The sequence below is a fragment of the Carcharhinus amblyrhynchos genome, chromosome 1 (genome assembly GCF_965287045.1).
Source record: "Carcharhinus amblyrhynchos chromosome 1, sCarAmb.v2.hapA, whole genome shotgun sequence".
NCBI lineage: Eukaryota > Metazoa > Chordata > Chondrichthyes > Carcharhiniformes > Carcharhinidae > Carcharhinus > Carcharhinus amblyrhynchos.
This window is the reverse complement of record NC_137324.1, coordinates 22,155,233-22,180,286: the sequence shown is the minus strand read 5'-3', so window position 1 is coordinate 22,180,286 and position 25,054 is coordinate 22,155,233. Positions and strand designations below refer to the sequence as shown.

Below are 25,054 nucleotides of genomic sequence, written 5' to 3'. Positions count from 1 at the left end.
TTTTGAAAGCAGGCTGGGAATTCTGAGGCGAGTAACTCACCTCCTGACTTGCAAAATCATCATCTTCAACTACAATGCACGAGCAGGGGTGGAATATTCTTTACTTGCCTGAATGACTGCAGTTCCAACAACACAAACTCAACACCATCCAGGACAAAGCAGTCACTTGATCATCACTCTATCCACCAATTTAAACATTCACTCCCTCCGTTACAAACCCAGAATGGCAGCAGTGTGCATCACATACAAGATGTACCTTAGTAACTCTCCAACATCCAAATTTGCAATGTCTACCATCTGGAAGGACAATAGTAGCAAGGGCATAAGATCACTACCATCTGCAAGTTCCACTCTTAGCCAGGCATCAATCTGACTTAGAAACATATATCACCTTCCTTCAAAATCATGGCACTTCCTTTCCAACAGAATATGCCCACACCAACTGCAATGTTTCAAGGTGGCAGCTCACCACCATCTGAGGGATGGGCAACAAATGTTGGCCTTGCCAATGAAAGTCACATTCCATGAAGCAATTTTTAAAAATTCAAGTTGTGACAAAAGATCAGACTTACATCTGTCTGCACCATTTGACATCGCTGAGCTCGAATCCGTGACACAAATCCAAAAACATCCACTTTCCTTTCTGCGTGCATCATGTCCAGCATGGCATCAATAACAATGAATGTGCCTGTACGACCAACACCAGCACTGAAAATTACAAAAAATTTTAAACTTGCAAGATTAAGCAAAAGAGTGATTTTAAAAAAATGTTTAAGAATCAAATTCTTAATTGCCATGGCAGGTTTTTAACATTCACTCTCTGAATTTTATCCAGATGTCTGGATCATTATTCCATTGTCTACCAGACCCAGAAGTTGTATGAATTCATCTGATGTGATGAAACTTACACATTACAATTTCAGTCCTAAATGTTATCAACTTTGATGGGAAGAAAATACAAGTTCTTGGAATCAGTAGAAGTGGAATTCTGAAAATTACTACCCAGAGGTCTGAGCAGTTAGTATTTGAATATGCAGTTTGATACATGTGTCTTAAGGAATTATGGGAAGTTCCAGCATTTGGACCATTGGGGACTAGATATTTTTCTAAGAAGTGAAGTGCCTTTTTAAAAAATGAAATACTAAAGTTTAACCAATCACAGTTGATTTGGTTGAGTCCAGAGTTCGAGAAGTACAGCTCAGGGGGAGGGGAGGGAATGTAGATAATAAGGAGTCTAATTTTCAGTAAACTGAAGTTTGCATTTAGTGAAGAACAGTAAGTCAACCTGGACAAAATTGAAATAATTGAATGAAGAGCAGACAGGTTCACTGACTGAAATCAAATCATAGAAATCATAGAACCCTACAGTGCAGAAAGAGCCCCTTCGACCCATCGAATCTGCACTGACCATAATCCCACCCAGGCCCTAACCCCATATCCCTATGTATTTTACCCACTAATCCCTCTAACCTAAGCATCCTAGTACACTAAGGGGCAATTTTAGCATGGCCAATCAACCTATACCCACACATCTTTGGACTGTGGGAGGAAACTGGAGCACTTGGAGGAAACCCATGCAGACACAAGGAGAATGTGCGAACTCCACACAGGCAGTGACCCAAGCTGGGAATCGAACCCAGGTCCCTGGAGCGATGAAACAGTAGTGCTAACCACTGTGCTACCGTGCCGCCTGTGGTAAATGGACTAAGAGAATCAGAGATGGATGATGTTGTGGAAGCGGAAGGAGTCAGTTTCTGTGACAGAAAGGTTACAAGGCTGGAGTTTCAATTTGGGGTCAAGTAGAATCATGAGGTTACATTTAGCCTGGGCACTGAGTTGTGGCAATGACATGGAGCTCGTAATGTTGGCTGAAGATGATGGCTTACGTGTTTAAATGGAGCACATTGCTATTCATCCTAGACTAGCTATTGCTCTTAACAGGAGCAGCCACAGGCTTGAAACTTGAAGGTATTCCAGAGTTTACTGACTGGAAATAGAAGAAACGACTGCTTTTAGCTCTAGCTACAACTAAAAATGAGGGTAACTTTGGAACAGTTTAACTGATCTGGACAATAGAAAACTTTTAGAGGAGGAGGGCATAATCAATTACATCAGAGATCAAGGAGGATGAGGAGGTATAACACATTATGGTCACAGTTACAGAGGATCAGGGATGAGAGTGACCAAAGATAAAAGACCTCAAAATTAGTTGCTGAAGCCAAAAAAGTCTGATTGTTTTTGTGATGAGGAAAAATGTAGTTATAACAGTTTTCATATCATTCGTTAAATTCAAACGCTTCTTAGACACCACTTCAAATGGATGGAATTATTAGACTTACAAGTGGGTAGAAAGAATATTTTTCCCTTTACTTACTTTCCATTACTGTCAAGATGTGGACCAATGCATTTTTATAAAATCACCAAGGTGACCTCTGCATTTCAGCATTCAATGTAATGTAGAATGAAGCTCATGAAGAACCAACAGAACATGACCATATTGGATTATCTACATGTGAAATGAAGCAAAGGTCTACTGCAGCACTTAGCAAACTATTTTCCAATGTGATCCCATTTAACTCACCGCTACCTTTTCTAGGGTAATTAGGGATGGGGTAAAAGGCTGACCTTCCCAGTGATGCCCACATTCCATGAATGAGGATCTATATAAAAAAACACTCTCCTGGAACCAGATGTGAGCAAAAACAAAACAGCGGTATAGCAGCAATAGTAACATTCAGCATATGATTATTCAAGTCCACATATTATATATAATAGATCATATGAAAGATGAATATCGGTGTTTTTAAAATGCTTTATAAAAATGTTTTTATTTTATATACTCATGTAAGTTTCAGCCAAGGTCTCCATATTCCTTGCTGACAGCAGACTAGTGAAATCCTTTTCCCCTCAGCATATTTATCAGCCTTTCCCTCCCCAAATCTAGCCCTCTTTCCAACCAACCTCCTCTGCTTCATACTCAAATAGCAGTACCTCTTCCCAAACATCCTCTGTCACTTATGCCCTCCCCACCCATTCAACCCTTCCCCTCCATAAGTGTCCCAGTCATGCCATCCCTCCCTACACAACTCTCACTCACTCAACCCTTCCCTCATACTCAATGCAACCTCACTCACCCATCCTCTCCACCCTCCCCCATATGGACTCCTCCATCTTTCCAGGACTCAGCTCCTTGTCACTGCCACTTCCCTACAGCGGGTAGCTGCAGCACCTCCTTGGCTGGTGCTACTTAGATTCACACCGTTGAGGAAGGAAGGGTGCAAGTCCCAAGGATTCAGAGAGCAGAGGACTGGGAGTGCTACCTATTCCATCAAAGAATTCTTACAGGAGAGAAGGAGGCTATTTGCCCATTGAGCCTGCACCGACATCAATCCAACCCAGACATTAACCCCACATATTTACCGTGCTAATCTCCCTGACCCCAGGGGGCAATTTAGCATGGCCAATCAACCTTATCTTTGGACTGTAGGAGGAAACGGGAGCACCCCCTGAAACTCCAAACAGACAGTCATCCAACAGTGGAATTGAACCCTGGTCCCTGGCACTGTGGGGCAGCAGTATTAACCACTATGCCACTGAACCACTTCTGGATGCTTGGGTAAATCAGGGTTCCAAGTAGGTCAAGCCAGAGGTGGTGGAAAGTAATGACTGGTTTCAATAGTGGGTGTGGCTGAGAACACAGTTGGCTGGAATCTCTCTGCCTCTATCTTGCTGTCACAGCCAGGGTCTGAAGCTGAGTGGCAGGCTGTGATTAGGTTGAGACCGAGTGATTCTATTGGTAACAGGGCTTCTGTTTAGGTTGGGCAGAACATCCAGCTGTCAAGTACCAGTGGCAGCGACTCCTGCATCAGAGGTGGCACCAGTGAAGTGACCTGCAGGCTGGAGCACGGGCGGGGAGGGCCTCTACATCTCCTAATCACAAAGTCACCGGGCTGTAATTGGATTAATAGGAAGTCAAAACCAGGTGAAAGTAGGTGGCAGGTTACAAAGAGACAGCTCCTCCTGGCCAGGCAGAGGTTGGAAAATAATAAATGGGCAGAATTCCGGGCTGAAAGTCAGAATTTAGTGAAAATAGCCCATTCATGGAGGACGGCATTGGTAATTCTGATTATTGCTGTGTAGGTACTTTGGCAGAAACTGGATAGGAGAACAGGCAGTTGCCAGAAAGATGGGCATGGGCATGGGCTTGGGGGATGACAATCCTTTCAGTTCCTTGAATTTTCTTTGAAACTAAATCTTTCAGCATTGACTAAACAGGCACGATATCAGAATGGTTAGCATTGATTCCAAGCCTTGATCACTGTTTGCATGTTCTCCCCATTTCTGTGTGGGTTTCCTCTGGGTGCTCCAGTTTCCTCCCACGTCCAAAGATGTGCGGGTTAGGTGGATTGGCCATGCTAAATTGCCAGGGGGACTAACTAGGGTAAATGCACGGGGTTACGGGGATAGGGCCTGGGTAGGATTGTGGTCGGTGCAACTCAATGGGCCGATTTACCATTTATATAGATGATCTGGAGGAGGGAACCGAGTGTAGGGTGTCGAAATTTGCTGATGACACCAAGATTGGGGGAAAGGCAAATTGTGTGGAGGGTGTGGAGAGTCTGCAGAAGGATCTAGATAGGCTGGGCGAATGGGCCAGGAAATGGCAAATGGAATTTAATGTTGGCAAGTGTGAGGTGGTCCACTTTGGTAGGAAGAATGGTAGGAAGGACTATTACTTACGTGGCGAAAAACTGCAGCAGGCGACGGTGCAGAGGGACCTCGGGGTCCTTGTGCATGAGTCGCAAAAACCCAGCCTGCAGGTGCAGCAGGTGGTCAGGAAGGCGAATGGGATGCTGGCCTTCATAGCGAGGGGGATTGAATATAAAAGTAGGGAGGTCTTGCTGCAGCTGTATAGGGCATTGGTGAGGCCGCAGCTGGAGTACTGTGTGCAGTTTTGGGCGCCGCACCTGCGCAAGGATATTTTGGCCTTGGAGGGAGTGCAGAGGAGGTTTACTAGGCTGATACCGGAGTTGAGGGGGTTGAGCTATGAGGAGAGGCTGAATAAACTAGGCTTGTACTCGTTAGAGTTTAGAAGAATGAGGGGAGATCTCATTGAGACGTATAAGATGATGAATGGGATGGATAGGATAGAGGTGGAAAGACTCTTCCCGCTCAAAAAAGACAGTAGGACTAGGGGGCACAGCCTCAAGATAAAGGGGGGGCGGTTCAGAACGGAGTTGAGGAGGAACTTCTTCACTCAAAGGGTGGTGAATCTCTGGAATTCTCTGCCCGTTGAAGTGGTGGAGGCTGCCTCGCTAAATATTTTTAAGAAGCGGGTTGATGGGTTTTTGATAAGAGAGGGGATTAAGGGTTATGGGGAGAGGGCGGGAAAGTGGAACTGAGCCACGACAGATCAGCCATGATCTTATTGAATGGCGGGGCAGGCTCGAAGGGCCAGATGGCCTACTCCTGCTCCTATTTCTTATGTTCTTATGTTCTTATGAATGACCTCCTTCTGCACTGTAGGATTCTATGATTTACATGAGGTACATAATATCTTGAAGCTCCACAAGGTGGCAGTTATAACCTGGACAATATTCTGCTAAATGTTTCGAAACAAAATTCTCATTACAAGCCTTCGTTCAAGTTGTCAATTAAATGCACCAACAGCTCCACAAGGTGGCAGTGAGAGCCCAGGCAACATTCTGCTAAATGTTTCTGGACAAAGTTCTCCTGACAAGAAAATACTGGTTCAAGTTGACAAATGTAAGCATACAAATAAGTTAATGTTTAGAATCCTTCCACCAAAAATAAACAGTTTGTACAAAACATAACAGCAAATGATAGAATTTTATGAAAAGTAAATCAAAAGGCATATAAAGAAGATTATGTCCATTTGGTCCATGCAGAGAACTTTCCCCAAATTAGCATAAAGCCAAAAATAAGGGGCAGGATTTTACGGCCTCGCGTGACATAAGACCAGAAAATCCTGCCTGAGGTCAACGGACATTTCTATTGCACACTTCTTGCCCACTCCGATTCCATGATGGGCAGGGTGGTAAAATTCTGGCAAAGAAGTCAAGCGCCAATATATAATAGTGAATTCTATCCTATTCAGGCCAAAGAAAGAGCAATCCCAGGATATGGAAGGAAGGGAAATATGCAGAATGGTCTTCTGTCAAATCACCAAGCCTGAAATTGACTTACTAAAACTTTTGTCCAACCACTTCTTCAATGAACCTATTTTATAAAAATAACAAGCCAGTTAGATCAAGCATATTCTGCTGTGTCTGCAGATTTTGGCACTGCTGATAAAAGGATGGCCAGAAATGAAAAGAAATAGGGTTTCTGTGTGCTGAACGGCAGGTGGAGTGATCTTTAATAGCTTCAAGGTGGGTATGTTCGATACCTATCCTTCTATTAATTACTCAAAACCGCCAGTATATTCACAGCCAGTAAAATATTTTAATACTGTTGAAGATGCATGAAGCTTTTGTCTTGCACTCATCAGGACAAATACAAGAGTACCAATTTTCAAACGATCACAACAATTTATACTGCAATAGCAAAAGTGCAGACTGGTTGGCAAATTGACTGATGGAAAAAGTATGAAGAACTACTAGGTCTCCAAATTTCTGGGTAATTCAAAAAAAGACTCAAGACTTGAACATTTTCTTTTTGTTTGCAGATAACGGCTTTCTTTTTATCAATATATGTCACTACTAGCAAACAGAAATGACCAATCTTATGAGCTCAACTCTCTTAAATTGGTTGTTAGTGTACCTATTAGCAGACTTGGGATTGTTCAGCACGTGCTGTCTAATCACAGAATCATATCTAACAGTAGATTTTTGAAATGGAGCGCCCAAATGCTCCCTCCCTCAATATGCTTGTTAAGAAATCTGTGAATGAATTTTTCACCACTGTCTACTGCATGCTTACTTTCACCAGGCAACATACATATTAGGATTTATATAGCTTCATGCACAATAAAATTGATCTTATCAACAATCTTGTAAATAGGGATCTAGCCCTAGGGGAGCAGTGATGGTAGTGTAGTGGTATTATCATTGGATGAGTAATCCAGAGACCCAGGTCAACGACCTGTGTTCAAATCCTATCATGGCAGATGGTAAAATTTAAATTCAATAAACAGTCAGGAACTAAAATTCTAATGATGACCATTAAACCATTATTGTAAAAATTAATCTGGTTCACTTATATCCTTTAGGAATGAAATCTGCCATCCTTACTTGGTCTAGGCTCCATGTGATTCTAGACCTACACCAATATGATTGGCTCAGAAATGACCGAAGAAGCCACTCAGTTAAAGGGCAATTAGGGACAGGTAACAAACATTGACCCAGCCAATAATGCCCACATCACTATACGAGTAGTATTTTCCACCAACAGTCTGTCAATCCAAAAAGACATCTGCCTGACATCTGTCAGTCCAAAAAGACACTGCTAGTGCAACGACAGGCCAGACATCCCAATAATTGGCTGACGAATCAAATAGCATGTTCCTTTGGTTGTTTGTTACAGGCAAAATATAGACAGTACTCAACCAGTCTTTAGTTGCAAGATCCAAAAAAAATCCAATGCTAGATGCCACATTTTGTACAATAACTTCCAGTACTTAATTGGATGTAAAGCACAGAGGTCAGGTGGTTATAAAAATTGCGATGTAAATGTTAATTTTCTTTTTGTTTTCTTTGTGTTGCTTGCATTAATGTAGAGAACTCTTACCACAGTTTTTTGCTCCCATGACCCCTGCCACTCCACTACCATGCCATGAAGTGAAGGAAGGAAAATTTAAACTTTAGTGAATCCTTTCCCACCATCAAAACAGAAATCTAGTAAGAAACTAATTTAAAAACATACTGACCTGCAATGCACAACAATGGCACCTGCAAAGGATGGGTTGCACGTCTTCACCTTCTTTAGAAATTTGAGCATGCCAATTGGGGTAAATGGAACTCCAAAGTCAGGCCAACTGGTAAAATGGAACTGAGTAACCAGTCGCTGAGGTTTCTTATTCATTACATCTCCTACCTATAGAGATGGAAGGGGGAAAAAGAATTGCTGAAAACAAAGCGCACCACAGATACCAATGAGTGAGGCCATTTGGCCCATTTCATCTCATTCACCCAGGATTTAAAAAAATTAATTAATTCTGAGACCAGTTAGCTGACTGTTCAAAGAATCAAAAATTTTTGACTCTCATACTAACTGAAAGCACCAATTTAAGTTCAGTGCATGTTTGCACAAAGAAGCTTTTACGATATATCTCTTCCAGCCTATATCCTTTTACCCTGTTTTCCTGCTTTATCCTAAATAGCATTTGAATTAAAATTATGTCTTATTATCACTGAAGTGTTACTGCACAGGAGATCATTCGATCCATTGTGTCTATATTGGCTCTCCAAGTGAGCTCCGTGATTAGGTGCCATTCTTCTGTCTTTTTGCTGTACCTTTGCACATCATTTTTATTCAAATTATCATCTTGAATGCCTTAACTGAAACTGCCTCCACCTCACTTCCAAGTCTGAACCACTTGCTATATGGAAAGGTTTATCCTCCCTTCACATTTGCTTCTTTTGCAAATCACTAAATCTGTGCCCTCCTGCCCTCTATTCTTTTACGAGAGGGAGCAGTTTCTCTTACATCAATCCTGTATAAGTTCAGCATAACCTTCTTGCTTTTGAACGCTATGTCCCCACTAATAAAGCAGAATGCTATATGCTTTAACTGCTCGTTCCACCTTTCCTGCCACTTTCAATGATCTGTGCACATATACACAATGATCTATACAATCTATACACATGTAAGAGGTCCCTTTGCTCCTGCACCCTTTTAAGAATTGTACCCATTATTTTATATTGTCTGCCCAAGTTCTTCGTACCAAACTGCATCATCTTGCTGCTGTGCATTGAACTTCATTTGTCACCTATCTGCCCACTCCACTTGTGTATGTCCTTTTGAAGTTCTACACTGTTTACAATGCTTCCGAGCTTTGTGTCATCAACTAACTTTGAAATTTGTCCCTTGCACACCAAGATCTAGATTATTAACATGCATCAGGAATAGCAAAGGTCCTGATACCAAGCCTTGAGGAACTTGACAGGTCTTCCTCTGGTCAAAAAAACATGAATTAACCATCATAGTTTTCTATTACTCAGCTCATTTTTAGTCACATTGCTGTTGTCCATTTCATCCCGTGAGCTTTTCCCAGTCTGTTGTGTGGCACTGTATCGAATAAATGCCTTTTGAAAGTCCACGTACACCACACAAACAGCATAGCCCTCATCGTGCCTCTTTTTGTTTCCTTTACGAAAAACCCCAGCAAGTTTGTTAAATTTGATTTCCCCCTTAGAAATGCAGGCTGGATCTTCCCAGTCAACCCACGTTTTTCCATATGACCACTAATTCTATCCTGAATAATTGTTTCTAGAAGCTTGGCCATCATTAAAATGAAGAAGTGACTAGTCTGTAATTTTTGGGCTTAAACTTGTAACATTTTTTGAACAAAAAAAATTCTCCAATCCTCTCGGCAACTCTGCTGAGTCTAGAGAAGGCAGGAACGTTACGGCCAGCACCCCTCAAATTTCCAATCTCCATTTCCTGCATTATCCTTGAATGCGTATCTTTCAATCCTGGTGCCGTGCAAACTTTAAGTGTCAAGTCTATCTAACGTCCTGGGAGGGTTCTTCCACCCTCTTTTTCAGCCCAATGTCAATGGGGAAGGTGGGTGGGGTTCCTTTTTTTCATTTTTATTAGATCATGTCTCAATCTGTCAGGAGCTGAGGTTGCTGGTGGGGCATCACTTTCCCTAATTGAGTTGACACAATCAAAATGGGAAAATTATGCCCTTTGTTCTCAATTTTGAGCCTACCTAGTGACAAGAGTTTCCTCCTCTGCTACCATGGCCTTGGTAAGATCCACCTCCTTGATAAAGACAGATGCAAAGTATTAATTTAGTACCTCTATCATGTCCCCTGCCTCCAGGAGCTCCAGTTTCCTCTCTCAATTTGAGAGAAGTGCTGGTTAGGTGCATTGGCCATGCTAAAATACCCCTTAGCGTTAGGAGGATTAGCAGGTAATATGTGGGGTTATGTGGTTAGGGCCTGAGTGGGATTTTTGGCAGTGCAGGCTTAATGGGCTGAATGGCCTCTCTCTGCACTGCAGGGATTCTATGACAATTGATTTACTCGGTCCACTTCATTTCCAAGGTCCAATAGTGCATCCTTTCTTTTTGGATTGCACACATACTGCTGTAGAAAACTGTCCAAAACACAGTCTCGGAAAGTTTGCCCTTCTTCCTCATTTACACTATCACTCTCAGACAATCAGAGTCTCTACAGTGCAGAAGAGGCCATTCAACCCATCGAGTCTGCACTGACTTTCTGACAAAGCCTCTTACCAAGGCCCTATCACTGTAACCCCACACATTTACCATGGCTAATCCACCTAACTTACACATCTTGGGACACTAAGGAGCAATTTAGCTCCTAACCAATTCACCTAACCTGCACATTTTTGGACTGTGTGAGGAAACCGGAGCAGGGGGTGAATGTGCAAACTCCACACAGTCAGTCACCGAAGGCCAGAATTGAATCCGAGTCTCTGGCACTGAGATGCAGCAATGCTAACCAATGTGTTACCCAGTCCATGTTTGGTTAATGAAAGTCTGCTATTATAATTATTATTCGATAAGGCTTGCATCTCTGATTTCTATACAAATTTGTTCTTCTACATCCTTTTCACTAATTGGTGGCCTTTGACTACACCAAGCAAAATAATTGCACCCTTTTTCGTTCTTAGCTCTAGCTAAATTGATTCTGTTTTTGAACATTCTAGAACATCCTCTTTCTCCGGCCCTGCAATGCCGCCTTAACTAATGCTACCACCTTTCTTTTCTTTCCTATCTTTTTGAACACCAAGTATCCAGGAATATTTAACACACAGTCCTGTCCTTCATTGAGCCAAGTGTCTGTTATCACCACATCATATTTCCACACAACAATCTAGAACATAAGAACATAAGAAATAGGAGCAGGAGTAGGCCATCTGGCCCTTCGAGCCTGCCCCGCCATTCAATAAGATCATGGCTGATCTGTCGTGGCTCAGTTCCACTTTCCCGCCCTCTCCCCATAACCCTTAATCCCCTCTCTTATCAAAAACCCATCAACCCGCTTCTTAAAAATATTTAGCGAGGCAGCCTCCACCACTTCAACGGGCAGAGAATTCCTGTGCCTGTAATTCTCCAATCTTATTCAATATACTCTTTGCATTCACATGTAAGGTTGCATTGCATGCACAGTAACCTGGATTTAGGCGATGTGCGTTCTCCTGTGGCCAACACTTAATTCACTAGTTGCCCCGAAGTGTTGCTATATTCTTGTAGCAAGTGTCTTGCTAAGTTACTTCAAAGGGCAGTTAAAAGTGAATTAAGAGGAGGGAGCAAATTTCCTTCTCTAAAAAGGATATGAGTGAACCAGTCGGGTTTCTATAATAGTCTTAAATAAGTTTCATCGTTACTTTTATTGATACTGCTTTTTAATAAAGATTTGTCAATCATCATTGGATACGTTGAATGTATATTCTTTGGGTTACTAGTCCAGTAGTAAATAATACACAGCGGCATTCTTTTCGCAATGAAACAAGACAGAATGCAATGGAAAAAACAAAATTACTGGGAATCTATTGCAACTAAATGCTTTTATGCTGTTAATCAGAATACACAGATTCAAGAAAGTTGAAGTGGATGTTAGATGGAAATGTTTTTGTTATGATCTGGAATGCATCGTTTTAAAAGGATGGTGGAGGAGATGCAATAGGAATTGCTAAGTGAATGTGGAAACATATTCAGAATTATGAGGAAAGAGCAGGGGTGAAACAATTTGGATGGCTCCTTAAATGAGCTAGTTCAGGCGTAATTCCTCAATGCCATCTTGCAGCACACGAGAAGGTCTATGGTTCTACAAGTTGAAGGAACAGCCAGTTAAGACATTGCTGGTGGCCAGCATGAATTATTCTAATATTGTACGCCAAATCAGCTTCTTATGAACTCCATATAATAATGACTAAAACCAGTGTCTATGTGCTTTCCAATCAGTTCTCAAGTGAAAAAAAATCAACAATTTTAAAATATTTTCACATCTAGATACCCAACCAAACATAAAAGACTTACTTGCTGAATGCAGAACTTGCGGATGGTGTAGTCCACCAGCACCATCATGTCTTCCACAGACACTCGAATGTTTCCATATGTCCAACAACCCTGGTCTGGCCAGTACTGGGCACATTTGCACTAGAATATAAATCAGAGCACTTATGGTGCTTTGATGACAAGCTTTTGGAACAAAAAGCATGCTGATTATTACTTTAACCGCAGTTGAAGAGTATATCTGTCAAACTCTATCGTGACTGTCACTAGGCTCAAATAGTTACCAATTCGTTGCCTGAGCTGGCACAGAGTAGCTAGTGGGCCACGAATCAGAGATTACACACAGAAAGGTGGAAGTCAGCTCCTTCAGAACAGACAATTTGAGGAGGCAGTGACTTGTGGTCACTGGAATAGCAATCCAGAGACCCAGGGGACCCAAGTTCAAATCCCACCACGGCTGATAGTGAAATCTGAATTCAATAAAAAATCTGAAATTAAAAGTCTAATGATGACCATGTCAGAAAAACCCATCTGGTTCACTAATGCCTTTTAGGGAAGGAAATCTGCTGTCCTTACTTGGTCTGACCTACATGCGACTCCAGAGCCACAGCAATGTGGTTGACTCTCAAATGTAATCTGAAATAGAGGGTGGTTTAGGGATGGGCAATAAATGCTGGGCCCAGCCAGCAAAGCCCACGTTGCATCAAAGAATATATTTTATTTATTATTGTCACAAGTGGGCCTGCATTATCACTGCAATTGTGAAAATCCCCTAGTCGCCACACCCCAGTGCCTGTTGAGGTACACTGAGGGAGAAATTTGCATGGCCAATGCAGTTAACCAGTACTGTGGGAGGAAACCCACACAAACACAGGGAAAACATGTAAAATCTGCACAGGCAGTGACCCAAGGTCGAATTGAACCCAGGTCCTAGCACTGTGAGGCAGTAGTGCTAACCACTGTGCCACCGTGCTGCCCACAATACAATAAACAAATTACACTAAAAAAAAATCCAAACCTGACCATTATACATACCATTCAGCACAATTAAGATGTGAATACATTCAAAACTTTTTCATTGCTTTATAAATTAAAAGCAGGATATAAATACTCTCTAAGCAAAAGAGGACAAAAATACATATTCTGCAATTTCAGTCCACTGAATCTTGATCAAGTTCAGTGAACCCTGAGGTCAAACTCAGTTTGATTATCTTCAGCTTTGAATATTCCATTTGCATTCAACGTGGAAATTTATGCTTGAAGAAAGAGTCTGTCCAATAAGCTCTAGACACTTGATTTTACAAAAAGAACTGTATCTTACAATATCTGTCCCGTGACAAGCACAAAACAGAGGAAAACTGGAAAATCTTGAAGACTGGCATGAGAAGACTTTGGCTGATAGGGTTAAGGAGAATCCTAAGGCGTTCTATAGGTATGTCAAGAACAGAAGGTTGGTTAGGGCAAGGTTAGGGCCAGTTATAGACGGCAGAGGGAAGTTATGTGTGGAACCGGAGGAGATTGGTGAAGCATTGAACCAATATTTCTCTTCGGTGTTCACGCGGGGGGACATGGATATAGCTGAGGAGGACACTGGGTTGCAGGGGAGTAGAATTGACAGTGTTACAGTTGATAAGGAGGATGTGCTGGATATTCTGGAGGGTCTGAAAATAGATAAGTCCCCTGGTCCGGATGGGATTTACCCCAGGATTCTCTGGGAGGCAAGAGAAGTGATTGCAGAGTCTCTGGCTCTGATCTTCAGGTCGTCGTTGGCCTCTGGTATAGTACCAGATGATTGGAGGTTAGCGAATGTTGTCCCATTGTTTAAGAAGGGGGACAGAGACTTCCCCGGGAATTATAGACCGGTGAGTCTCACTTCTGTTGTGGGCAAGGTTTTGGAAAAAATTATTAGGGATAGGATTTATAGTTATTTGGAGAGTAATGAGTTGATTGGAGATAGTCAGCATGGTTTTGTGGCGGGTAGGTCGTGCCTTACTAACCTTATTGAGTTTTTTGAGAAAGTGACCAAAGGGGTGGATGGGGGTAAGGCAGTGGACGTGGTGTATATGGATTTTAGTAAGGCGTTTGATAAGGTTCACCATGGTAGGCTTCTGCACAAAATGCAGATGTATGGGATTGGGGGTGATCTAGGGAACTGGATTAGGAATTGGCTAGCGGATAGGAGACAGAGGGTAGTGGTTGACGGTAAATATTCATCATGGAGTTCGGTTACAAGTGGTGTGCCTCAGGGATCTGTGTTGGGGCCACTGCTGTTTGTGATTTTTATTAATGATCTGGATGAGGGTATAGTTGGGTGGATCAGTAAATTTGCTGATGACACCAAAGTCGGAGGTGTGGTAGATAGTGAGGAAGGGTGTCATAGTTTGCAGGAAGACTTAGACAGGTTGCAGAGCTGGGCCGAGAGGTGGCGGATGGAGTTTAATGCAGAGAAATGTGAGGTAATTCACTTTGGTAGGAATAACAGATGTGTTGAGTATAGGGCTAACGGGAAGACTTTGAATAGTGTGGAGGAGCAGAGGGATCTAGGTGTATGTGTACATAGATCCCTGAAAGTTGGGAATCAAGTAGATAAGGTTGTTAAGAAGGCATACAGTGTCTTGGCGTTTATTGGTAGGGGGATTGAATTTAGGAGTCGTAGCGTTATGTTGCAACTGTACACAACTCTGGTGCGGCCGCACTTGGAGTATTGTGTGCAGTTCTGGTCCCCACATTACAGGAAGGATGTGGAGGCTTTGGAGAGGGTGCAGAGGAGGTTTACCAGGATGTTGCCTGGTATGGAGGGGAGATCCTATGAGGAGAGGCTGAGGGATTTGGGGTTGTTTTCGCTGGAAAGAAGGCGGCTAAGAGGGGATCTTATTGAAACATATAAGATGATTAGAGGTTTAGATAGGGTGGATAGTGATAGCCTTTTTCCTCTGATGGAAAAATCTAGCACAAGGGGGCATGGCTTTAAACTAAGGGGGGGTAGTTATAGGACAGATGTCAGGGGTAGGTTCTTTACCCAGAGGGTGGTGAGGGATTGGAATGCCCTGCCTGCTGCAGTTGTAAATGCGCCTAGTTTGGGGGCGTTTAAGAGGTCTGTGGACAGGTTTATGGACGAAAAGGGATTGGTTTAGGTTAGTGGGTCATTGTTTTTTTTTTAACTGGTCGGCGCAACATCGTGGGCCGAAGGGCCTGCTCTGCGCTGTAATGTTCTATGTTCTATAATTTCTATACTATTTTCTTTGATTTATACTTTTAAAGGTGGGGTACTCATAACTGTGCAGAGTTTAAAGGACCCTGGATCAACGGTTTTGAGAAGTTCAAATTAACTTGTTTAATTAAATATCCTTCCAGATGTTGCATTGTCAGCTTTCCAGGTGTTACTTTTGGTAAACTGGTGCATAAAAATTGCATCTTTTACCATATTGGACACATGACCATTGCATACACATTGCCTGTTCCATCGCGCATGACCTTACATTGATAGTCCAGCATTTATTGCCCATCCACAATTACCTTTGAGAAGATGGTGGTGAACTGCCTTCTTGAACCACTGCAATCTGTGTGGTGTAGGTACAGCCACAGTGCTGTAAGGGAGTGAGTTCCAGGATTTTGACCCCAGCAATACTGAAGCAATAGCTATATATTTCCAAGTAAGGATGGTGATATGTTATCTTATCTTAACATACAAATAGATGGATTTTGCTTAAGGAGAAAGTAAGTGGGTGTGTAAACTGAGAGGACATTTTGATTCCATTTGATTCCATGAGTGCATTGCTCGAAGGCAGGTTGTCAGCTCACTGATGGGCGGCACGGTAGCACAGTGGTTAGCACTGCTGCTTCACAGCTCCAGGGACCTGGATTCAATTCCTGGCTCTGGTCACTGTCTGTATGGAGTTTGCACATTCTCCTCGTGTCTGTGTGGGTTTCCTCCGGGTACTCTGGTTTCCTCCCACAGTCCAAAAGATGTGCGGGTTAGGTTGATTGGCCATGCTAAATAATTGCCCCTTAGTGTTTCGGGATGCATAGGTTAGACGGATTAGTGGGTATAAAATGCAGGGACATGGGGATAGGGCCTGGATGGGATTGTGTTTGGTGCAGACTCAATGGGCCGAAGGGCCTCTTTCTGCACTGTAGGGTTCTATGATTCTATGATGCTTCATCCTGACCTGATCTGTTTATGTTAGCAACTTTTAATGGTCTCGTGTTCCACTGAGGGACAATGTGAAGGGACAGGGCCCCAAGTCTACCTCAGTGGAACAGGAATCAAACCCTCACTGTTGACATTATTCTGAATCACGTGATTTATCAGCCAACTCAAGATCTATTTTTAAATTTACCAAGTAATTATGTTAAATACTGAAATAAGATAAACAAATTATTGAACATAGCAAGTACAATGCTTTTCCATTTGTTGTCTTCTTTTGCACTTTTACTAACATTTAAAATTTTAGTTCAGCTAGCTTTCTTTTCATTTTATACACAATTTTTGACTATGGACCCTCAGGACTATAACAAGGATAGACTGAAAACCCATTTGGATCACGTTCCAAAAAAATCCCGGTACAGTGGTGGAATATCATTGAGGGGACAACCTGTTTCTTCAGAAACTACCAGATGTATGATACTTCAAGCGAGTACAGATAGGGCCATATATAAATATACATTTTATATATGTGTTTGGAGTCTTTTTCCCACTGCTGTTGTTCTATTAATCTTCTTTGAATATCACGATTACAATCACCACTTCACTTCTGTAATTCTTCATTCATCACGTTTGTTGAAATTATTAAGTATTTACAAGGCTAATCTATACAGCTCAGAAAACTTTCTGTTCAGTCTTCAGCTTTACACAATATGAACACTATGTAGGAACAAACCATTCTGCAGAATGCAAAGGTGATGTGTTTGATGATCTCAGGGATCTTATGCAGTTTATTTATATCTTCATTTTTAAAGCGCTTTATTCATTCTGAGCATTAAAAGATTACTTGAATGTACTTTCACGTATTTTTCCTCAGGTGTGACATAAAGGGCACACATTTATCACGAAAATACATAAATAATCTCATGTAACAGCATTACCTCTTTTCTCTCTTTCAGGTTTGTCACCATGACAATCGTTGCTGTGTTTTGCTCCCATATCATCCTCCAGAAATCATTCACAGTTTCTTCCTTTGGCCCTGAAAGATATTGGAAGTGAAAGAGCATAAATTATCTACTCAAATGACACGTTATAGGTTTGGTAGGATTCTTGCCGCTAAACAACAGAGAAACAAAATCCAGAAAACACTACAAAAAACTCTTCAAGCTCGGGGGCTGAACAAGCATTCAAAACAGTAAATTTAAACCATTGATAAATTAAAACACTCGTTCACCAAAGGCAAGTAAATATAGCAGGCCATTTCCTTTGATTTCCTAATTCATAATCTCCAATCTGTCAATTCCATCCTATTTTCCTAAGAACATAGATGGTGGCTTAAGTTGAATGACAAAAGAACCAAAGGCATCATGAGACAAAATGGTATTATGCAACACATGGTCTGGATCTGGACTGCACTGCTCGAGAAAGTGGAGGAGGCAGATTCAATTGTGGCTTTAAAAATTGAATTGATAATTATCTGAAGAGAAAAATATTGCGGGGCTAAGGGGAAAAGGCAGGGGAGTGGGCTAGCTGAGCAGCTCACAGAGAACTGACATAGTCACAACAGGCCAAATTGCCTCCTCTTCTATAATAACCATAATCCCATCAAAAACCCATTAATTTAGACAGTTAACAAATTAATCCTAAATTTGACAGTTTAAAAACTTACTTCATTTATGTACTGTGAACCTCTAATGCTTTTCCTAACTGTTCTACAAGCACTACAGATTATGCATTCTGTCTGCTCTCTCAACTTGCTGAATAGTATTTTTGACAGCTAATAAGAACATAAGAAATAGGAGCAGGAGTAGGCCATCTAGCCCTTCGAGCCTGCCCCGCCATTCAATAAGATCATGGCTGATCTGTTGTGGCTCAGTTCCACTTTCCCGCCCTCTCCCCATAACCCTTAATCCCCTCTCTTATCAAGAACCCATCAACCCGCTTCTTAAATATATTTAGCGAGGCAGCCTCCACCACTTCAACGGGCAGAGAGTTCCAGAGATTCACCACCCTTTGAGTGAAGAAGTTCCTCCTCAACTCCGTTCTAAACCGCCTCCCCTTTATCTTGAGGCTGTGCCCCCTAGTCCTACTGTCTTTTTTGAGCGGGAAGAGTCTCTCCACCTCTATCCTATCCATCCCATTCATCATCTTATACGTCTCAATGAGATCTCCCCTCATTCTTCTAAACTCTAGCGAGTACAAGCCTAGTTTATTCAGCCTCTCCTCATAGCTCAACCCCCTCAACTCCGGTATCAGCCTAGTAAACCTCCTCTGCACTCCCTCCAGGGCCAAAATATCCTTGCGCAGGTGCGGCGCCCAAAACTGCACACAGTACTCCAGCTGCGGCCTCACCAATGCCCTATACAGCTGCAGCAAGACCTCCCTACTTTTATATTCAATCCCCCTCGCTATGAAGGCCAGCATCCCATTCGCCTTCCTGACCACCTGCTGCACCTGCAAGCTGGGTTTTTGCGACTCATGCACAAGGACCCCGAGGTCCCTCTGCACCGTCGCCTGCTGCAGTTTTTCGCCACGTAAGTAATAGTCCTTCCTACCATTCTTCCTACCAAAGTGGACCACCTCACACTTGCCAACATTAAATGATAACGTATAATCTCACTGCCAACCAATCTAACTCATGCAACAATTAGCATCTCCTTCAGTGGTGTGTGGACATCAGTATTTTCTATTTCTGACCTTTGCTTTCCCGCTTCTCCTTTGTCTCTAACTGTACTTAAAAAAGCTAAACTCCAATTTAATTTTTAAACTTAAGAATGCAAAAGGAGGTAACTGCATGGAAATATCTAATAACTGACCAGCAATAAAAATACTTCAATCTATGAACACCTTTTCTTTCAGTGATGTGTAAATGCTAATTCGTCCATTTTGACTTTCATCACATAATCCGTGCAAGAATTGGATTGCCACATTGAGAAAATGTCTAAATTGAAATAAGTTTAATGATTTACCTTGAGCTGCTATAAACTTGTTTTTCTCTTGATAGCCCTTTTAAAAAAGAAAATATAGCATCAATATAACTCCTCAACGTAATCAAAAAAAAATCCATGCAGATGGCTTTCCTCAAATGTAGTATAAAAGTCTTGGTGAGGTGTGGCACTAGTATGGTGGTGGTGGAGGAGAGGCTAAACAACCCGCAAGTGACATTTATGCTAACTGCAATTAATAACTAAATAAGCTCACACTAAATGCAACAAATAAATTAACTCTATGGCAAAAAAATACAAAGGAGAAAGTGAATTGGGTTGTAACTCAACAAATTCCATGAAGTGAAAATAGTCAACACATGAACCATTAAAATGTTCCAAAGCAACTGAAAATGCTTAAGCTATTCTACAAAATCACCTTGGCTACACAAAGTACTTGCACCAACTTGCTGACTCAATGGATATAACTTTCTTCTCCCACGAAGGAGAAATTTCATAAAAACTCTCATCTTGCCATAAGCAAAGAACAAGTCAACCACTTAAAATCCACTACAGTCAGAAGGAGCTGCACGATAGTCAATGCTTACAAAAATTGCTTTATTTCCCTTCCCCCCACTCCCACACTTCAGTAGAATATTTTGAAAATCAGACAATTAAACTACTCTTCATGCCAACTCAGGAAATGGTAAAAATTTTATTCAAAAAAACCCAATAAGAGCGAAAGCAGGATTACTTTCCTAAAAGTGTTTCTATGCATCTCGATTAAATTCGATGAGCACAGATTGTTACTAAGCAACAAATCGTACTGGTATTCATCAAACAGTCTGCAAAACGCAGAACCCAGTAACTGCACTTAATGTAGCCATCTCATGAAGTCAAGGCGTATATTCATCTGTAGATCAGTCTGGGAAAGGATGGCAGATTTTCTTCCCTAAAGAATGTAAGAGAGCCTGATGGGTTTTTATGACAATTGGACAATTTTCATGGTCACCGGGATTGAGATCAGCATTCACTTCCAGATTATTTTTATTAATTGAATTTAAATTCCACCAGCCACTGTGGTGGAAGTTGAATTTGTGTGCTGAGAGCATTAGCCTGAACCTCTGGACTACCAGTCTGGTGACATTATCAGTTCACCATCATCCCCCCAATTAAATTGATGAAAATGGATATTATTGCATATGCTCAACAGTTTGTCACGCTATATAATTTTAAATCCTTTCAGAAAATATTTTTAAGTCTGGCTGAACGCTCTAGACTAACTTCTGTGGCTTGGTACTACATTTCCAAATTAAACGTGACTCTTAACATGGGTAATATTTTTCTTCCGTGGGATGTAAATGTTACTGGCAAAGCCAACATTTACTGTCCATCTCTAACAGTGCTAGATAAGATGTTGGTGAGCCACATACTTGAACCATTGCAGCACACAATCTAGTGCAATTAGAGACAGTTCCAGGATTTTCTTCCAGCAACACTGAAGGAATGGGTACATAATTGCAACAAAGGTGTGTCTGTGGTTTGATGGGGAATTTGTGGATGGTGGTGTTTGATGATACCATGGTATTGATATATTTTATGTACAAGGGGACTGTTTTAAAGTTTAGTTTTTTTGTTCTACAGATAGTCTATGTCTGGAAAATGTGCAGCTCAGAAGCTGGGAAAGCACAATAATTACTCATTTCAGCCATTTAGTGTTTATTTAGAAGAAAGCAAATTAATTTGTTTGCAGATGAAAAGGTCCCCTGAGGGTTTTTTGATTAAAGGAATGGAAGATAGGTTTAGGTATACAGGATCATGTGACGTGGTTAATGAGGAGCTAGCTTTGTAGCAGAGAAAGTTTTCAGGTTCTCGCTGGAGTTACTTAAAGCTTCTAGCAGCGCTGAAAATCAAAACCTCTCTGAAAGCTTCAAGGCTGTTAACACAATTTATAGCAAGTATGCTTGGTTTACTACCTGTATTTAAAGTGGCATTTAAGTCTAGGAGGACTGTTGCTGAAATAGTGAGAAGTTAGAAATTGGCGTTGTTTCCTTTCATTTTTTTAAACCTTCGTTCAACTGTTAAAAGTTAAGCTGCTTCATTTTGTTAGAGTCATATTTAAACTGTACAATGAATAAAGCTTGTTTTAATAAACGATCCCTAATTTGTCAGTAGAGATATTCCTGGAGCAAAGCATCCTATCCTCACACTAAAGGCAAGCAGAAAAATTGTTTGGGTTTGGTCTGGTTTCATAATATACTTTGGGATTCGGGTCCAGGACCCTAAAAGGTTTCCTCATGAGTCTAGATGGTAGAGATCAGATTTTGAAAATGTTGCCGAACGAGGATTGCTGAGTTTATGCAGTGTATCTTGCAGATGGTACACATGGACTGGTGGTGGTGGGGAGTCAATGTTTAAGACAGTGTATAGCCATCAATTTAGCTGGCTGCCTTGTCCTGGATGGTATTAACTTTCTTAAACGTTGTTGAAAATGCTCTCATCAAGAAAAATGGAGAAGATTCCAAAACATTCCTATCTTGTGGACTGTAGAAAACTTTGGAGAGTCAGTAAGTGAGATAGTCATTACAAAATTCCCAACCGCTGACTTGCTTTTGTAGCCACAATATTTAAATGATTGGTCCAGTTAAATTTCTGGTCAATGGCTGAGGCAGTCAGTGATGGTAATACCATAGAATGTCAGGGGAAAATGGTTAGATTCTCTCTTGTTAAAGACCATTACCTGACTCTTGCGTGATATGAATGCTACTTGTCACTTATCAGCCCAAGCCTCAATGTTGTCCAGGTCTTGCTGCAATCATCAGTGAACATTGCCACTTCTGAAGATGGTAGGAAGACCACTGATGAAAAAGCTAAAGATCTTTAAGTTTATTTATTCATTTCTCAAGTAGGCTTAAATTAACAATGCGATGAAGTTAGTGAAAATCCTCTAGTCTCCACACTCCAGTGCCTGTTCGGGTACATTGATAGAGAATTTAGCATGGCCAACGAACCTAACAGCACGTCTTTTGGATTGTGGGAGGAAATTGGAGCAGCCAGACGAAATCCATGTAAACACAGGGCGAATATATAGACTCCGCACAGGCAGTGACCCAAGATGGGAATCGAATCCAGGTCCCTGCCGCTATGATGGAGCAATGCTAACCACTGTGCAAGTGTGATGACTGGGTCCAAGGCACTATCCCAAGGAATTTCTGTAGTGACGTCTTGGAGCAGATTGATTGGCCTCCAAAAACCACAACCATCTTCCTTTGTTCTAGGTATGATTCCAATCAGTGGAGTTTTCTCATTTCCCAGAAACTTTAATGTTGCTAGGGTTCCTTGATACCACACCTGGTCAAATAGTGCCTTGATGTCAAAGGCAGTCAGTCTCACCTCATCACTTTTGTTCATACTAATTTTAGGCTTTAATGATGCAAGGAGCTGGCGGAACCCTAATTGATGAATGGGAAGCAAATTATTGCTGAATAAGTGGCACTTGACAGCGCTGTAGACCATATTTCCCAGGACTTTGCTGAAGATTTACAGTCAACTGATGGAGGTTGTAATTGGCCGGATTGGAGTTTTTTTTTGTGGACGACCTATCTGGGCACTTTTCCACATTGTTGGTTAGATGCCAGTTTTACAGTGTATCTGAGTAGTTGTTGGAGATAGGGCTAGTTCTGAAGCACATGACTTCAGTCATTTATTGGGATGTTGTCGGGATTCATAGCCTCAGCTACATTTAGCACCCCGCAACAACTATTTACTAGTTACTGTTTACTAGAATACAGAATCTTCCATCATCTCGAGCCCTAGCCCTCATTTATTTTCTGTAATAGAGCAATTTTCAGACATTTTCTACTTGCTCAGTCTTGCACCCAGCTCCCCTGCCCCATCTCTGCTTCCCACCTCCAGCCCTGTATTTCATTGGCTGAGAGATCATTCAAGGGCTAAGTATAAGAAACAGAGTGGGAAAGATGTATAGAATTGATAGGATTGAGGGAAAAGGTAAAAGATGAAGGGGAGAGAAAAATCAGGCAATTCAAGACCGACAAACAAAAGCAGCAGAGAACCAAAACTAAATTTACAAGAATGACAAGATTTTATCTTCACGCAACAACTATTTATTGAGCATCAGTGGTAGGAATGAATATTTTTTGTCCCTCTTTTGTTTTAAATATATAAAAATGACACAAACCTAACCACAGAGACCAAAACACAACATTTGGAAACGAAACCTGAAATATTCGATCCCTGACTGAAGCATTTAAGCTCAGTTTGGCACACACATTAGGTACAATGGTTTACCAGATTTAAATACAACAAAGAACAACCCAGCACGGGAAACAGGCCCTTCGGCCCAACGAGCCCGCACCGCCCCTTCAACAAAGCATTTTCCTACACCTGCCCTGCCCTGTGTGTATGTGAATGGAACCCCTAATGTAGCCAGATTCAGGGGAGAATAGTGTAGGGTCAATTTGATACACCAATCAGCCTAAGAGCACATCTTTGGGGTGTGGGAGGAAACCGGAGCACCCGGAGGAAACCCACGCAACCACAGGGAGAATGCGCAAACTCCCACAGACACAGGCCCAAATCCATGTATCTGCACAGCTAGCAGTGATAGTCACTGAGCTGTTGTGGTGCCCGTCTGCTGGTCCAGGATTAAGCATACACAACGACACGAAGTACTAGGCCACTCTCGAAACCTCCAAGAGCAGCCCACGCACGACCCACCGTGTGCATGCCCCTCGTTTGACAACAAGGTGGACCGACATCTGTGGATTAAAAGAGACAAAACATTAACATGTAATACGACAGTTCCGGTGTCGTCCCGAGGCTTTGACCCTTTTTAATACCGTCTACTATAACCCTCCATCCCTGTTTCGCTCATGCGTCTATCTAAGTAAACCTTAAACAAGTCCAACGTGCCTGCCTCCACCACCTTATTTGGTAGTGCATTCCATACCCCCACAACCCTCTGCGTGAAAAACCTTCCTCTAGTATCCAAATTATACTTCTCCCCCCTCACCCTTAGATCGTGACCTCTCGTAATTGTCCCCAATCTAGGGAAAAGCCTACCACTGTTGACTCTATCTATTCCCTTCATTATTTTATACACCTCTATCAGATCCCCCCTTAATCTCCGTCTTTCTAAGGAGAAGAGCCCCAGTTTCTCCAACCTTTCCTCGTAACTCAGTCCTTCCATGCCAGGCAACATCCTGGTAAACCTCCTCTGCACCCTCTCCAGGGTCTCCACGTCCTTCCGGTAGTAAGGTGACCAGAATTGGACGCAGTACTCCAAATGTGGCCTAACCAACGTTCTATACAATGAAGCATTAGACGGCAGCTCTTATACTCTATACCCCTTCCTATAAAGGCTAGCATTCCGTGAGCTTTCTTCACAACCTTCTCTACCTGTGTTGACACCTTCAGAGACTTGTGCACCTGCACTCCCAGGTCCCTCTGTATTTCTATACTCTTAATCAGTCCACATTGTACCAGAAGCAGCAGACCAACTTTAATCTTAAGTTCCTTTCTAGGAGCTAGGTAACGACAATAATGTTGCAACAATGTGCAATATTTGACACTACTGCCCGGTAACAGCCCTGTATGGCCTACAGTAGTTTCTGAGACAACACAAGTATAACTAAGAAATACCATGAAACTAATTGTGTATCAAATCATATCTCTCCATGGCATAATGTGTTCATGTCTCCTCCATCTCTCAGCTACTTTGAACTATTTTAAATTATCTTTTCAAAGATTATGAATCAATAAATATAAAAACTATATACTACATTTACAATATTTATA

The 25,054-nt window shown here is 41.8% G+C and overlaps 1 protein-coding gene across 3 annotated transcripts in view; it reads right to left on the bottom strand.

Moving 5' to 3' along the window:
- The window catches only part of ptpra (protein tyrosine phosphatase receptor type A), a 257,679-nt gene that overhangs the window by 47,034 nt on the left and 185,591 nt on the right, over positions 1 to 25,054 (bottom strand). For all 3 annotated transcript variants that reach the window (XM_080196539.1, XM_080196648.1, XM_080196610.1), the window contains 5 exons: positions 19,283 to 19,319; positions 17,255 to 17,352; positions 12,194 to 12,313; positions 7,889 to 8,055; positions 573 to 708 (listed from right to left, as the gene is read on the bottom strand). In XM_080196539.1, coding sequence (XP_080052665.1) covers positions 573 to 708; positions 7,889 to 8,055; positions 12,194 to 12,313; positions 17,255 to 17,352; positions 19,283 to 19,319 — 558 coding nt within the window. The remainder of the gene's footprint in view (positions 1 to 572; positions 709 to 7,888; positions 8,056 to 12,193; positions 12,314 to 17,254; positions 17,353 to 19,282; positions 19,320 to 25,054) is intronic.